This window comes from Pundamilia nyererei, unplaced genomic scaffold, assembly GCF_000239375.1.
Source record: "Pundamilia nyererei isolate P.nyererei 1_Seehausen unplaced genomic scaffold, PunNye1.0 scaffold00036, whole genome shotgun sequence".
Lineage (NCBI taxonomy): Eukaryota > Metazoa > Chordata > Actinopteri > Cichliformes > Cichlidae > Pundamilia > Pundamilia nyererei.
In genome coordinates, this window is record NW_005187437.1 from 1,476,908 (window position 1) to 1,490,901 (window position 13,994).

At 44.2% G+C, this 13,994-nt stretch overlaps 1 protein-coding gene across 1 annotated transcript in view; it reads left to right on the top strand.

Moving 5' to 3' along the window:
* LOC102210513 (low-density lipoprotein receptor-related protein 8-like) overlaps nt 1-11,854 on the top strand; it is a 25,859-nt gene extending 14,005 nt beyond the window's left edge. Inside the window, exons 7-13 of the mRNA XM_005730270.1 lie at nt 3,701-3,916; nt 4,425-4,543; nt 4,753-4,892; nt 5,466-5,607; nt 5,681-5,878; nt 7,489-7,649; nt 10,366-11,854. Of these exons, the coding sequence (XP_005730327.1) occupies nt 3,701-3,916; nt 4,425-4,543; nt 4,753-4,892; nt 5,466-5,607; nt 5,681-5,878; nt 7,489-7,649; nt 10,366-10,401 (1,012 nt within the window). The 3' untranslated portion in view covers nt 10,402-11,854. The remainder of the gene's footprint in view (nt 1-3,700; nt 3,917-4,424; nt 4,544-4,752; nt 4,893-5,465; nt 5,608-5,680; nt 5,879-7,488; nt 7,650-10,365) is intronic.
* Nucleotides 11,855-13,994: the final 2,140 nt, after the last annotated feature.

Here is a 13,994-nt window from a genome sequence, read left to right on the forward strand (position 1 = left end):
CAGACGGCATCGCCTCTCTCTCTGAGGGGCGCTAGCGCTGCCTCGGCACATTTGGCAAAGGTGCGAGGAGCGAGCGACAGCCCGAAACGGCAGCACCAGGTATTCATAGGCTAAGCCCTCGAATGCAAATCAGGAACTGCCTGCGTTTCAGGTTTATAGCCACATGAAAATAAGCATCTGTTAGATTGGTTTGCAACAATCAATCTCCCGGGCCGACTTCATTCAAGACCTGTCTGAGTGTTATTGATTGTAACATGGAAAGATGTACATTCATACATTTTCTTTGGAGGCACCTTTCCTGGGGCACAACAATGGAAAAACAGCGGTAACATGTGATGTGGTCACCTGAACATTTAACACACCTGAACAGGGAGTTACAACCTGAGGCATTTTGTGTGCACGGGTTTTGTGCTTGGGAGACAGTGTTAGGCAGCGCATTCTGGAGCTGACAACCTAAACAGAACTTAAGCGGCACCTCTTGGGCAGCAACAGAGGGGTAAAAGCAGCGTCTCCCTGCTGCTGGCCCCCTGTTCCACTCAGAACCACAGCTAGGAGGGCTGAGGCTTCTTTCTCCTGGGCATCGGGTGGGCCTTTGCTCCAGGCCGACTGGTGTGGAGCTCGGGCTGTAGGATGTGCTTTTGCTAGCGGCACACCCACTGTAGCAGTGGGCGCTGGTCTTTTGCCAGTTGGCAGAGGAGCGGCAGGCCTGTGAGAGCTAGCTGCGGGCTTGGGCTTCGCCTGACGTCTGGGGATGATGGCGCGCAGAGCTTCTGTCTGCTTCTTCCTCAGATCGAATCTAACCTGAATGGCTTCAAGTGAATGTCCAAAAAACCCAGCCGCAGACACTGGTGCGTCCAAATATACAGCCCTGTCTCTATCCGGGACATTTGAGAGCGTCAGCAACAGGTGCCTCTGCGCCACTACTGTCAAAGCCATTCCTCTGCCCAGGGAGAGCGCTGCACAGCGGGACACAAGGAGGATGTAATCTGTGGCAACTCTGACCTCGTTAGGAAGAGGTACCAGCGGGCTGTCATCAGGAACCAGCGATTCGAGCTCCACCAGGCACATAGCCTGGTACGTCTGGAGCATGGTGACGGAGCTCATTGCGCAAGCAGTGCCGGCCTGAGCCTGATAAATCTTCTCCATCTGCGAAGCTGAGAATCTGCAGTGTTTGGATGGCAGAGTTGCTGGGCCGCCAACACCATCGTTATGGGATGGGGCCAGATAAGCAGCCAGAGACTGCGTTAACTAAGCCAGCTTCCTCGGCGCCGTCCAACTCCATGTACTTTCCATAGCCGGGCACAGTGATGCGGCTAGACAGAGGTTTGTCATGATGCCGTTAGCTCGCAGACAAGGTCTGGAAACATGGGAAGCCGCTTTTTGGCCGATGCGGGCTCTGGTAGGAGGAAAAAACTAGCGAACCACGACGGCTTTTGAGCTGGCGGAGGAGAGGACCAGTCCACCTGCAGCTTCTCAGCAGCACAGCGAAACAGGGAGAAAAGAAAGGTGTCATCATGGCTGACTGGCGCAGCAGTGGCGGCACATTGGGCCATGCTGTGCGACAGCCGAGCGTCCCAGCACTTTTTCCACAAACATCACCCATCTTTCCAGGGTCGAGCGCCAGAGGTGGCGGCAAAATGCACAGGCTTCAGGCTCCGTCAACGCTCTCCTAGCGTGAACGATCCCCAGGCAGACAGAGCAGGCATCGTGCTGGTTGCTATCATGCAAAGAGAGGACGGGAGAACGGAAGATTTCTGCTTTGCTAGCTTCAGTTTGGAGTCCATTTTAAAAAGCAAAGCAAAACGCTGCACAGTTAAAACTCGAAATTAGTGCTCTGCGGGCAACCCACGCACCAACTGCACGGTGGAGGCTAACACCAACAGGGGCAGTTAAGCTAAGTTCAAGTCGGCAGACAACGGAGCTAACTAGCAGCAGCTAGCTAGCCCAACTCAGCAGAGGTGTTCTCAGCGAGGTGAAGAGCGTAAGAACTGAGGGATGACTGTGTCCCAATTCGCGATGTTGAGAACCAAAACAAAATACCAGAGGCCCAGAAGGATGCAATCAAACAGATGAGTTTATTGAACACACGCGTGGGAACATGTACACTGCAAAACATCAGATGTAGATCTCCGCCCAAAAATACACAGATTGCTTTTATAACGTCAGGGTTTTACAAGAACATAAGTTGCATCTTTTACAGACAATGATCAATTTTAAGAGATAAATGCAGACACCGAAGTTCCCCTCTCTAGCATCTTCTTTCAAATATGGTGATGAATTCAGGCCCTGAAAGTTAATTAATGCAATGGTTATAATGATAAGTATGAGTAGCAGTAAAATATTTCCCTTATTCCACAACTGTGATGACAGCGGCTATCAGTGCAGGCGGGGCTGTGCGTGTGTCATCACACGTCATCTGCCTTAAAGGCGTGAATAAAGGTCTCTTCAGCCAGGACACGCGAGGGCATGATATCCCATACATGTGTTGTACTGAGTGAATCGACTGAAAGGGAACTTATTACACGGTCTCCACCCCCCTGGCTAATAAACTGCCCCTCTGTCTCCCAGGAGGTATAGGGACAGTTTCTTTCCTACAGCTCTGAAATCTAACACCCCCTGCACACACACCTGAAGACATGCACAAGGCCACTGCACTTTACAATACCACTTTTTAATAGTATTCCCTTTTTTATGTGTGTGACGTTTCCATATTGTGAATATTTGTTTGTGTTTGTCTATATTTTTTGTTCTTGTTTTTTTTTTTTTCTTCTCTTTTCTCATTATGTAACTCCAAAATCAGAACACAGAATCTTTGAATGCTAAATTATGCCAGTTGCTCCTATATAGAAAGTACAGCTAAGGCTGTTAAAGTGCACAAGTACTGGCTTCTAGTAGTGGATTAAAAAGTAAAATAAAAAATTTGACTTGAAAAAAATAAAATGTGTGTGTATATATAATGGTAAATGGTAAATGGCCTGTATTTATATAGCGCTTTACTAGTCCCTAAGGACCCCAAAGCGCTTTACACATCCAGTCATCCACCCATTCACACACACATTCACACACTGGTGATGGCAAGCTACATTGTAGCCACAGCCACCCTGGGGCGCACTGACAGAGGCGAGGCTGCCGGACACTGGCGCCACCGGGCCCTCTGACCACCACCAGTAGGCAACGGGTGAAGTGTCTTGCCCAAGGACACAACGACCGAGACTGTCCAAGCCGGGGCTCGAACCGGCAACCTTCCGATTACAAGGCGAACGTCCAACTCTTGAGCCACGATCTAAGATATACAATATAAGATAATAATAAAAAAAAGTGTTTTGAGTAACTGCTAAAATATTTCACTGAGACAGAACTGGAAACATCAGCCTGATAGTGGAGGGGAAGGAAATGTTGGTCATGAATTGTTCTGTGGTGGGGGTGACTGTGGTGATGCATCAGTCTGAGACGGTGCTAACACTAACATTACTGTTGCTAATGTGATAAAATAATGTTTAGGCCGAGTTCTGATGAATTAGCCTGTTGTGGGATGGCGCCAGTGGCATGGATGGAGTCTGATTGGATTTGTTAGAGCTGAAATTTCAATAAACACACTGTCGTTGTTGTGGTTGTTGTTGTGGTGGGTTTTTTTTTTTTGTTTGTTTTTTTAATGTGTTGTCTGGGCTTCTTATTTTCACTCTTGCATTGTTTTTTTTAGGATCTCCTTGGATAGAAAGCCACAGGAAGCTGTGTTGGTGCTGAAAGTTCAAGATTCGGTAACCAGCATGGTGGTGGATTGGATCCACCAACTTCTCTACTGGACCAGTATAGAGATGGGGTGGGTTAGCGTGGCCTTTCTGGATGGTTCAGCTCATCGTCGGCTCATCACAGGGCTCGACAAGCCCTCCGCAGTGGCCGTGGATCCTCTCCGAGGGTACGAGGCTCTGGGATTTTGCATTTCATTTTAATGGTTAACAGCACAAGATAAGGAAAAAAAAATGCTTCACCTTTGATAAGGGGCTGTTGCATCATGGTTGTTAAATAACAATGATTGCATTTCAAAGCAAAGAAGCTAAAAGCCAGCACGTTACGCTGGAGCTGGTTAAACATTTACACCTTTACTTGTCCAGGGAAGGGCAGCACATTACAAAACCCTACATTAATACAGTTCATATGGTGTTTAAGCATGACTGTGTCCATGTCATGCTTGAAGGCATTGAATTATTCAAATAATACATTCTCTTCCTTGCTTTATGCTAGTAGGTCCAACCACTTCCTTTAGTTTTGCATATTTATTTTTGCTTGTTTCGTCTTTATTGAAGTGTTATTTGTTGGCAAATAGCTTGTCTCCTAAATTAAAAAAAGACATCACCAAAAGGTAAAATAAGTCTTAAAAATCAAAGCTACAGAAGATCAAAACATGGGTGCTTTTATTTTCTCAGGCTGCTTTTCTGGGCAGATTGTGGTGTCTCCCCAAAGATCGAAAGTGCCGGTTTGGACGGCTGCGACAGAAAAGCTCTGGTCACTTCCTCAATACGCCAGCCTGTAGCCATCTCTCTAGGTACGTTCTGACATTCAAATTAATTGCTGTCAAACTGGCATTATTTAGAGAAATCAGAGGAGAGGAAAAACATCTTCGTCCTTAAATCAGGAACAACATGAGTTCATTTTTCTGTACTTCAGGCAGAAGTCAGACCTTCAGTTCGGAGCATTTGAATATATTTATGTTGAGTCACTTAGTGCTCGTATTCATGTCGCACGTTCCCTTAGATATGCCTCGGCAGCTGCTGTACTGGTTTGATGAGGGAATGAGAAGAATCTCAAGAGTAAATCTAGACGGTCGTCAGCGTAAAACGGTGGTGGAGTCTAATGGCTATCTGGACCGAGCGTTTGGACTGTCTGTGTTCGAGGTACAAGAATTACATTATGGTCTGTGCTGCCTGACATCCTGTGTCAGACCCGGGGGGCAACAACAAATGCATTTTAATACTGAAGGCAGCTATATGCAAGGAAACTAAATGCAGTGCATCCAGTAAGGATTTACAGTGCTTCACTTCTTCCGCTTTTTGTTATTTTGCAGGCTTATTCAAAGTGCATTCAATTCATTTTTCACCTTAAAACCCAACACACAATACTCCTAACACAACATGCATGCGACAAAAGTGCCTAAATTTCCACTAAAAGATCTATTACTTGTGCCATTGGCTATCACTGAGAAGACATGCTGCTTGCACATTTCACCGGTGCTTGATCATTCCCCTTTTATAATTTCATCACAGCTGAGTTAAAGAGTTCAGCAGCAGCAGCAGCTGCAGCTTAAAACGAAAGAGAATATTTGGCCTGCACCACTTGCTGAATTGAAGTGTGAATACTTCCTGGATATACTGTATACAAGATACATGATGAGATATGGAGCTTTCTTCTTGCATGCAAAGCCCGATTTCTGCTGTGTGCTGCTAAAGCTTTCCCTCACTGGGTTTCAGGGATTTGTATATTGGAGTGACAAAGTTACGCGGTCCATTTGCCGAGCAAACAAACACAACGGCACAGACCTCCAAGCACTTCTGTCTAACGTCACCTCGCCAGGTGGTGTGCTCATCATACAGCCTGTTCTCCAACCAAAAGGTATGCCCGATCAAAAAGGGACTTCTTCACACTGTAGGTCCCAGACTGATAACTGTTGCTGATTTCTTCTAAGGACCCTCTGTTTGTGGACGTCCAAGGGCAGTTTGCCATCACAAGTGTGTCATTGACTTGCTGACTCAGGGTCCAAAGTTCAGCTGTGTTTCTCCAGAAATAGGAAGAAACAAAACAGAAGAAATTCCTGCAATCTCCCGTTCAGTTCCTGCAACAGCTTTATCGGATCCTACATTTTTGGGAATCCTTTCTCTGATTGGTAAGAATCTGTCAAAGTCTCAAAACATTTAAACAAATCAGATCCACACTGGACATGAAAGGTCATCTTTCATTGGTAGCGGCACAAATGTTTCCACCAGAGTCAATAAAATGAATGGATCATTGATTTTCTTTTAGTTACAGTTTACCAGAGTAATTAGTAATCCAATAAACATGCAACAGGTCTCCATCGGTCATCACAGGGAGATGCACCGATCAGGCCTAACATTATGACCACCTGCCTAATATTGTGTTGGTCCCCGTTTTGCTGCCAAAACAGCCCTGGCCCATCGAGGAATGGACTCTACGGTCCCCAACCCCTGCGCCACAGGCCGGTACCAGGCCGCGAGAGTTGAGGCCCGGGTGTGAAATTTATGGTTTTCAGGGTTTGTTTTGTTTTTTGTTATTGTTAACTCTCTTTCCCGGGGTCTTTTCCCGTGTTGTAGTTGTGTGTCTTATTTTGAAATAAATATTTACGCGTTACCATAGCGACCAGAGAGCATTAAGGGGCAGAGAGCTACTCTTGATGCTGTTGATGCATTTCAGGAGGACACTGCTAATAAAGTTACACAATTACAGAGTGATTTGGCATTTATTATTATATTTACAAAATACCACAGTTTTTGTCTTGGTCGTGTCATTTTGTTTTGTTGTATTTATCCTGTAAGTTGCGAGGTATGACCTCCATGGATCAGATTTGTCCAGCAAATCTGAGAGATGCTCGATTGGATTGAGATCAGTGGAATTTGGAGACCAAATCAAAACCTCAAACCATTGCTGAAAGATTTTTTTCTTTTTTCTTTTTTGCTTTGTGGCAGGGTGCATTATCCTGCTGAAAGCAGCCACAGCCATTAGGCAATACGGTTTCCATGAAAGGGTGGACAGGGGTCAGCATGGGTACCGTGACTGGTTTGTGTCTCTGCAGCCTCATATGCACCTAACTAATGCACTGTGTATTCTGACACCTTTCTATCAGAACCAGCATGAACTTTTTTGACAATTCGAGCTACGGTAGCTCATCTGTTGATTTGGACGACACAGGGAAGCCTTTGCTTCCTACGTGCATTGATGGGGCTTGGCTGCCCATGACCCTGTCACTGGTTTTACCATTGTTCCTTGCTTGGACCACTTTTGATAGATACTGACCACAGCAGACCCGGGCCACAATGACAAAATGTTCACTTGTTCCCTGATAATATCCCACCTCTACCAGGTGCCATAATAAAGAGATAATCAGTGTTATTCACATCACCTGTGTGGTCATAATATAATGCTTGATTACATGTATGAAGTCAAGCTTGCAAATGAATATCTTTGCAAAAAATGCTTATATGAATGTGCGTGAACGAGACCTGTTTTATAAAAATGCCCAAATTTAGTAGAAAAGCAAAATAAGAAGCATTTCATTTACCACACATAAGTAAATGTTTTCAAGTTTTTATGAAGCGTTTTTAGTCCAAAGGGCTTTTTCCACAAGTGTTTTTCCATTCATGCAGCCACCCATTTGTCCACTCAGTGGAGGTAATAGAAGTGACATCATGCATGACTTCAGCTTCTATGTCATGTCTGGAACTCCAAAAAACTGATGAATTTCCTGTGTGTGTTTCCAAGTGTTCCTCAGTGTCCTGCTGTTGGGAATGGCTGCATGGTGGTGGAGGAAAGAATTCCAACCTTACAGATCTCTCACTGTGCAGAGCTTCTCCCTGAAGGAATCCCAGGACCCCCTCGTCATTCAAGAGCCACCGATGGGTTCAGACACACATATAGTCAAGGTGAGAGGAGTTTGAAGGTAAAACCAGTAGTTTGTGTTTGTGGAGAGAAGAGATATTTTAAGCTTGTGTGCACATGTGAGAGATACAGCTAACTGCTTTACATGTTGTTTTCCCACTTCATGGCTATCTTACACCCTCTGTTTTATCTTTTTTAGGACAATAAGATGCAACCCTCACTAGCAAAAATGTTTTAAAATTTCTTTTTCACTGCTCCCAGTGATTTAATAATCCTGCAAAAACACATCCAAAGAAGGAAACTACATAATAAACAATAAAGGGAAACCATAGCTGTTGGGCAGGTAGCATGCAACTGCAAACTGAACCTGGACCCACATGCACGTCCGTTAAGCCATATAAGTCGTATTTTCAAATGTTTTTGTCATTCCCATTTTTTTCCTGCACACAAAAACAAACTGTTCATTGCGTTTATTGGACTATTCCTTAAAGAAAATGCCAAACAAAAACCGGCATTTCCCCCAGTGCTTTACATCCCTGATCTTTACCCAAGTGTCCAGAACATATGGTCGCAGTTCTGGTGATACGATTACAAAATCGATCATCGACCTGCACCCTACAGCGTCCTGGTGCCACGTGCACTTATGCACACTCTTATGTTCAAACAAGGTGTTTGTTATGGCCAAACTGTGATTTGCACAGAAGTCCAATAACAAAACACCGCTCGGGTTCAGATCAGGGAGGCCGTTCCTCCCAATCACGCCCCTCCAGGTCTCGCTGTCGTTACCCACGTGAGCATTGAAGTCTCCCAGTAGGACAACAGAGTCTCCAGGTGGAGCACCTTCCAGCACCCTACCCAAGGACTCTAAGAAGGCTGGGTACTCTGAACTGCCACTCGGCGCACCCGGCCACCAGACGCTCGCCCTCGAGCACCCTCCCCAGGTCTGGCTCCAGGGTGGGGACCCAGTAACCCTATCCCGGGCAGGGTGAACTGCTCCCTCGATGGTCTTTTCATAGGGTACTTCTGAATCGCTCTTTGTCTGGTCCCTCACAGGACCAATTTGCCATGGGAGACCCTACCAGGGGGCAAAAGCCCCCGGACAGCATAGCCCCTGGGATCCCTGGGACACACAAACCCCTCCACCACGATAAAGTAGCGATTCACGGAGGGGTGCTATCTAATCTAGCAGTTCAATTGAAGTTTAGCTATACAGCCCCGTATCACAACAACAGTCCCCTCAAGGCTCCTCCAACAGAGTCACTTAAAGCACATAGTTAGGGCTGGATTATCAAAGAGAGAGTTGGTTCCACAGGAGAGGAGGCCTGAAAGCTACTTTTAAATGCCCTGAGAACCACAAGCAAGCCTGCAGTCTGAGAGCAAAGAAGTAGAGCTTAGGCTTGCATTAACGTCTAAAGAGGCCTGCTTTGCATGCTCGAAGGAGCGAATTAGTAGATGTGAGGGAGTATATTGTGGCTAATGTGCAGGCTTCTCTTATTAGAGGAAACAGGATTGTCAAACAGCACAATGTGTTATCATAAGGTCCCTGACTCAGCCTTTAGTAGCCCTGAACAATGTTTTCACTATAAGGAGGCTGGCTAAGATCATCCCATTTATAGGAGTCCCCCCATTAAACATTTATGCATTTGTTTGTTTTTGGCTGGGCTCTGCTTGCTGCTTTGACTCGAGCCGCGTTCAGTAGTGATACACAGATCAGGGGTTGGGTTAATGTGGATTGAAACCTGGTGATCCTGCTTCAGTTATTCCATTACAGTCAGTCAAATCTTATCAAGCCGCTGTAAGCAGTTCTGGTGAAGAAGAGTGGATTTCTTTGAGGGTAAAATTGGGACGGATGACAAAAAAACCTAGTGCTTCTAAATATTGCTCCTTGCTCCTAAATGTTTCGTGTGTGTTGTCCTTGAATTAAGCTGTGGTAAGTGCAGCAACGGTGGCACAGTGGTTAGCACTGTTGCCGCACAGCAAGAAGGTCCTGAGTTCAATTCCAACATCAGGCCGGGGTCTTTCTGTGTGGAGTTTGCATGTTCTCCCCGTGTTTGCGTGGGTTCCCTCCGGGTACTCCGGCTTCCTCCCACCGTCCAAAGACATGCAGCTTGTGGGGATAGGTTAATTGGAAAATCCAAATTGTCACTAGGTGTGAATGTGTGAATGAATGTGAGTGCGAATGGTTGTCTGTCCCTGTGTGTTAGCCCTGCGACAGACTGGCGACCTGTCCAGAGTGTACCCCGCCTCTCGCCCTATGACAGCTGGGATAGGCTCCAGCGCCCCCCGCGACCCTGAAAAGGATAAGCGGAAGCGAATGGATGGATGGATGGATGAAGTGCAGCAACTTTCTCTTTTGGTAGTTAAAAAAACAGCCTCGTGCTTCTGAAGCGACGCAATCAACAGGTGTTTCCTCCTCAGGAAAAACACGCACACACGCATGTCTTACTATTAAGATTTGAAGCCAGCAACCTCAGATTTTCTCATTTGCATCTCAGCTTTTAAAATAGTTTGAAAGAACTGCAAATGTGGGCTGTTTGAAAGGCGTACAGAATACATCCGTTAAGCTACAGTTTCTTCCTCCTGTCTAGACTTTAAACTGACACAATCACAATATAAACAAACAGGCTGTCCCATCAATGAGTTTCTTTTGTTTGTTTATGTGGAATTTATCCTATAATATATAGAAACACAGTTTGACTCACAAGTTAGAGGCTTATCCCATGCAGCAGGTTGACTAAGTCGTGTTTTCTTTGCTGCCAGGAAACTTTGCTTAAGCGGGACTTGGACGGTGAGTGAAGGTTTGACACAAGTGATCAGCTGACTGGGTTTCTCCCGGTAAACCTGGTGGTGTTTTAACCCCTGGCAAAGACCTCAGAGCTGACAGGACATCAAGGCAGCAAGCAGGCCCGGCTGAGAGTTCCAACTCCCCTGGAAGTTTAAATCTGTGATCTGGGATAAATATCTGCATTTGAAGAGGAGGAAAGTCCTTCACTTTTCAGGATATTTTTCACATAGCTCTCGCAACTCACTTTGTTTTTGTTAAAGTCATAGTTTATTTACTTAATGGTGAACAAGCACATCCAGTTTCTTTTTCTTTAAGTATGTCTAAGAAATGTTCATCAGGTTAACTGTTAAGGTCTTCACATTTCCATGTGAACTGAAGACGAGGTGAAAATATGTGTATGAAGGACACTGGCAGTGAGATCGTTCTGATAATTGACAACACAGTTTGCTGGTTTCTTTGATATGTTTTGCACTTTTGATCAAAGAGAATGAGCAAACTGTAGGATGAGGTTTCACAGATGAAATTATTTAGTCAGTAATATTTGTTCATATTTGTATTTTAGTTTAGTTGCATCGTTTTACTGAATGTTTTGAATACTTTTTGCCTCGTGTTCAATTCACCAAACTTAACTCCAGCAGTACTACAAGTTTTACTTCCTCACATCAATCAGGAATCAAGCGAGCAAATGCGTTAATTTAATAGACATTTAGTTTGGCACATTTTAAAGAGCATCACCAAATGTATGCATGGTCCTGTTTACACACTTGGTGTGAATCCTGCAGGGTACAAAGTGCAAAAGGTCACTCTTGTGTGTTTTCACAGACTGGATTAAAGCTGAAAGTTAAATATTGATCTAAAAAATCCATCCCTACCAGGATGTTTGTTTTTTGTTTTTAAATGGTCACCTTTTTTTTTCTTCGTCTTAGTTCGATAAACCTTTGAGAGCTTTTCTCAGTGTTAGACCGCTTTCCTATTTTCTACAATATAACATCAACTATCTAGCAGCCACTTTTGTGCAGCACACGTTTTATTACCAGTTCAGAAGCTGGCTGAGTTAAATATTTCAACATTCCTAACCCAGCTTATGGCATCATTTGGAATCTCAATTCAGTTTAAAGTGACCTTAAATAAATACATAAAGGGCTTTTTTTTCTTAGTCTATTACCAACTGTTAGAAAACCTATAACTGGTTTGGGGGTTTCTTCATGTTTTTGTTTGTGTGTTGATGCGGTTGAATGGTTGACATGCCTTATCTGATTTCAGTCTCTTGATTTGTTTTTTCTGTTGGACCTTAAAAAAAAAGATCTGTTGGTACAAACTGCTGACTTGTATGATTAGTATTTATTTTGGTGGGTTTATTTATTTTGCAGTATATTGTAGCTGCTTTAGTGCTGTCTCTGTACTTTACATAATTCTGTTAATTGCTGTAAATGAGTCAAATAAAGAATTTTATGTTTTCCTACATTTGATGTTTTTGCATTTTGGCTTCATTGCTCTCTGCATGGAAAATATGAAAATGTTAGCTAATCCAATTGTGACAAAGCACCAGTTGTACTATATGTCAGGAGCCTCCTGCACCTCTGTCTGCACTGCAATGATTTGTTTTAATTAATAACTCCAAACAGACCTGAGTTCACTGTGTTTGTGCGTTTATGTTTGCCTCTTTTAACTATACACTCGCTGGCCACTTCATTAGTTACACCTAGCTAGTACGAGTTGGACCACTTGTTGCTTTCAGAACTGCTTTAATTCTTCATGGTACAGATTCAACAAGGTGCTGGAAACTTTCCTCAGATTTTGATCCATGTTGATACAACAGCATCACACAGTTTGTGCACATCCCAAGAAGCTACAACATAAGAAGCAACAATACTCGGGTAGGCTTTGGTGTTGTAAATGATGCTCAGTTGGGACTAAGGTGTCCAATGTGTGCCAGGAAGGTCTGCCTCACACCATTACAACAAAACCACCAGCCTAAACTGGTGATACAGAGCAGGATGGATCTATGCTTTTGTTTTGTTCACACCAAAGTGACTCTACCAACTGCCGTAGCTTGCCTCCACCAGTGTGTGAATTCAATTCAATTCAATTTTATTTATATAGCGCCAAATCACAACAAAAGTCGCCTCAAGGCGCTTCATAGATACAGAGAAAAACCCAACAATCATATGACCCCCTATGAGCAAGCACTTAGGCGACAGTGGGAAGGAAAAACTCCCTTTTAACAGGAAGAAACCTCCGGCAGAACCAGGCTCAGGGAGGGGCGGGGCCATCTGCTGCGACCGGTTGGGGTGAGAGAAGGAAGACAGGATAAAAGACATGCTGTGGAAGAGAGACAGAGGTTAATAACAGATATGATTCAATGCAGAGAGGTCTGTTAATACATAGTGAGTGAGAAAGGTGACTGGAAAGGAAAAACTAAATGCATCATGGGAATCCCCCGGCAGCCTACGTCTATTGCAGCATAACTAAGGGAGGATTCAGGGTCACCTGGTCCAGCCCTAACTATATGCTTTAGCAAAAAGGAAAGTTTGAAGCCTAATCTTGAAAGTAGAGATAGTGTCTGTCTCCCGAATCCAAACTGGAAGCTGGTTCCACAGAAGAGGGGCCTGAAAACTGAAGGCTCTCCCTCCCATTCTACTTTTAAATACTCTAGGAACAACAAGTAGGCCTGCAGAGCGAGAGCGAAGTGCTCTAATAGGGTGATATGGTACTACAAGGTCATTGAGATAAGATGGGGCCTGATTATTTAAGACCTTGTATGTGAGGAGCAGGATTTTGAATTCAATTCTGGATTTAACAGGAAGCCAATGAAGGGAAGCCAAAACAGGAGAAATCTGCTCTCTCTTTCTAGTCCCTGTCAGGACTCTTGCTGCAGCATTTTGGATCAGCTGAAGGCTTTTCAGTGAGTTTTTTGGACATCCTGATAATAATGAATTACAGTCGTCCAGCCTGGAAGTAATAAATGCATGAACTAGTTTTTCAGCGTCACTCTGAGACAGGATATTTCTAATTTTAGAGATGTTGCGCAAATGGAAGAAAGCAGTCTTACATATTTGTTTAATATGTGCGTTGAAGGACATGTCCTGGTCAAAAATGACTCCAAGGTTCCTCACAGTGTTACTGGAGGCCAAGGTAATGCCATCCAGAGTAAGAATCTGCTTAGATACCATATTTATAAGCTTTTCAGGGCCGAGTACAATAACCTCAGTTTTATCTGAATTAAGAAGCAGAAAGTTAGCGGCCATCCAGGTCTTTATGTCTTTAAGACATTCCTGCAGTTTAACTAATTGGTGTGTGTTATCTGGCTTCATGGACAGATAGAGCTGGGTGTCATCGGCATAGCAGTGAAAATGTATGCTATGTCTTCTAATGATGCTGCCTAAGGGAAGCATGTATAATGTAAACAGAATTGGTCCTAGCACTGAATGCAAGAGTGAATGAATAGTGGCATTGTAAAGCGCTTTGGGTGCCTTGAAAAGCGCTATATAAATCTAATCCATCATTATTATTATTATTTTGCAGCAGAAATAGAAACTAGATAAAGCCTCTGTGGTACAATAGCATCAATTTCCTGTAATTGACTCATAGGAGTGGCATCCTG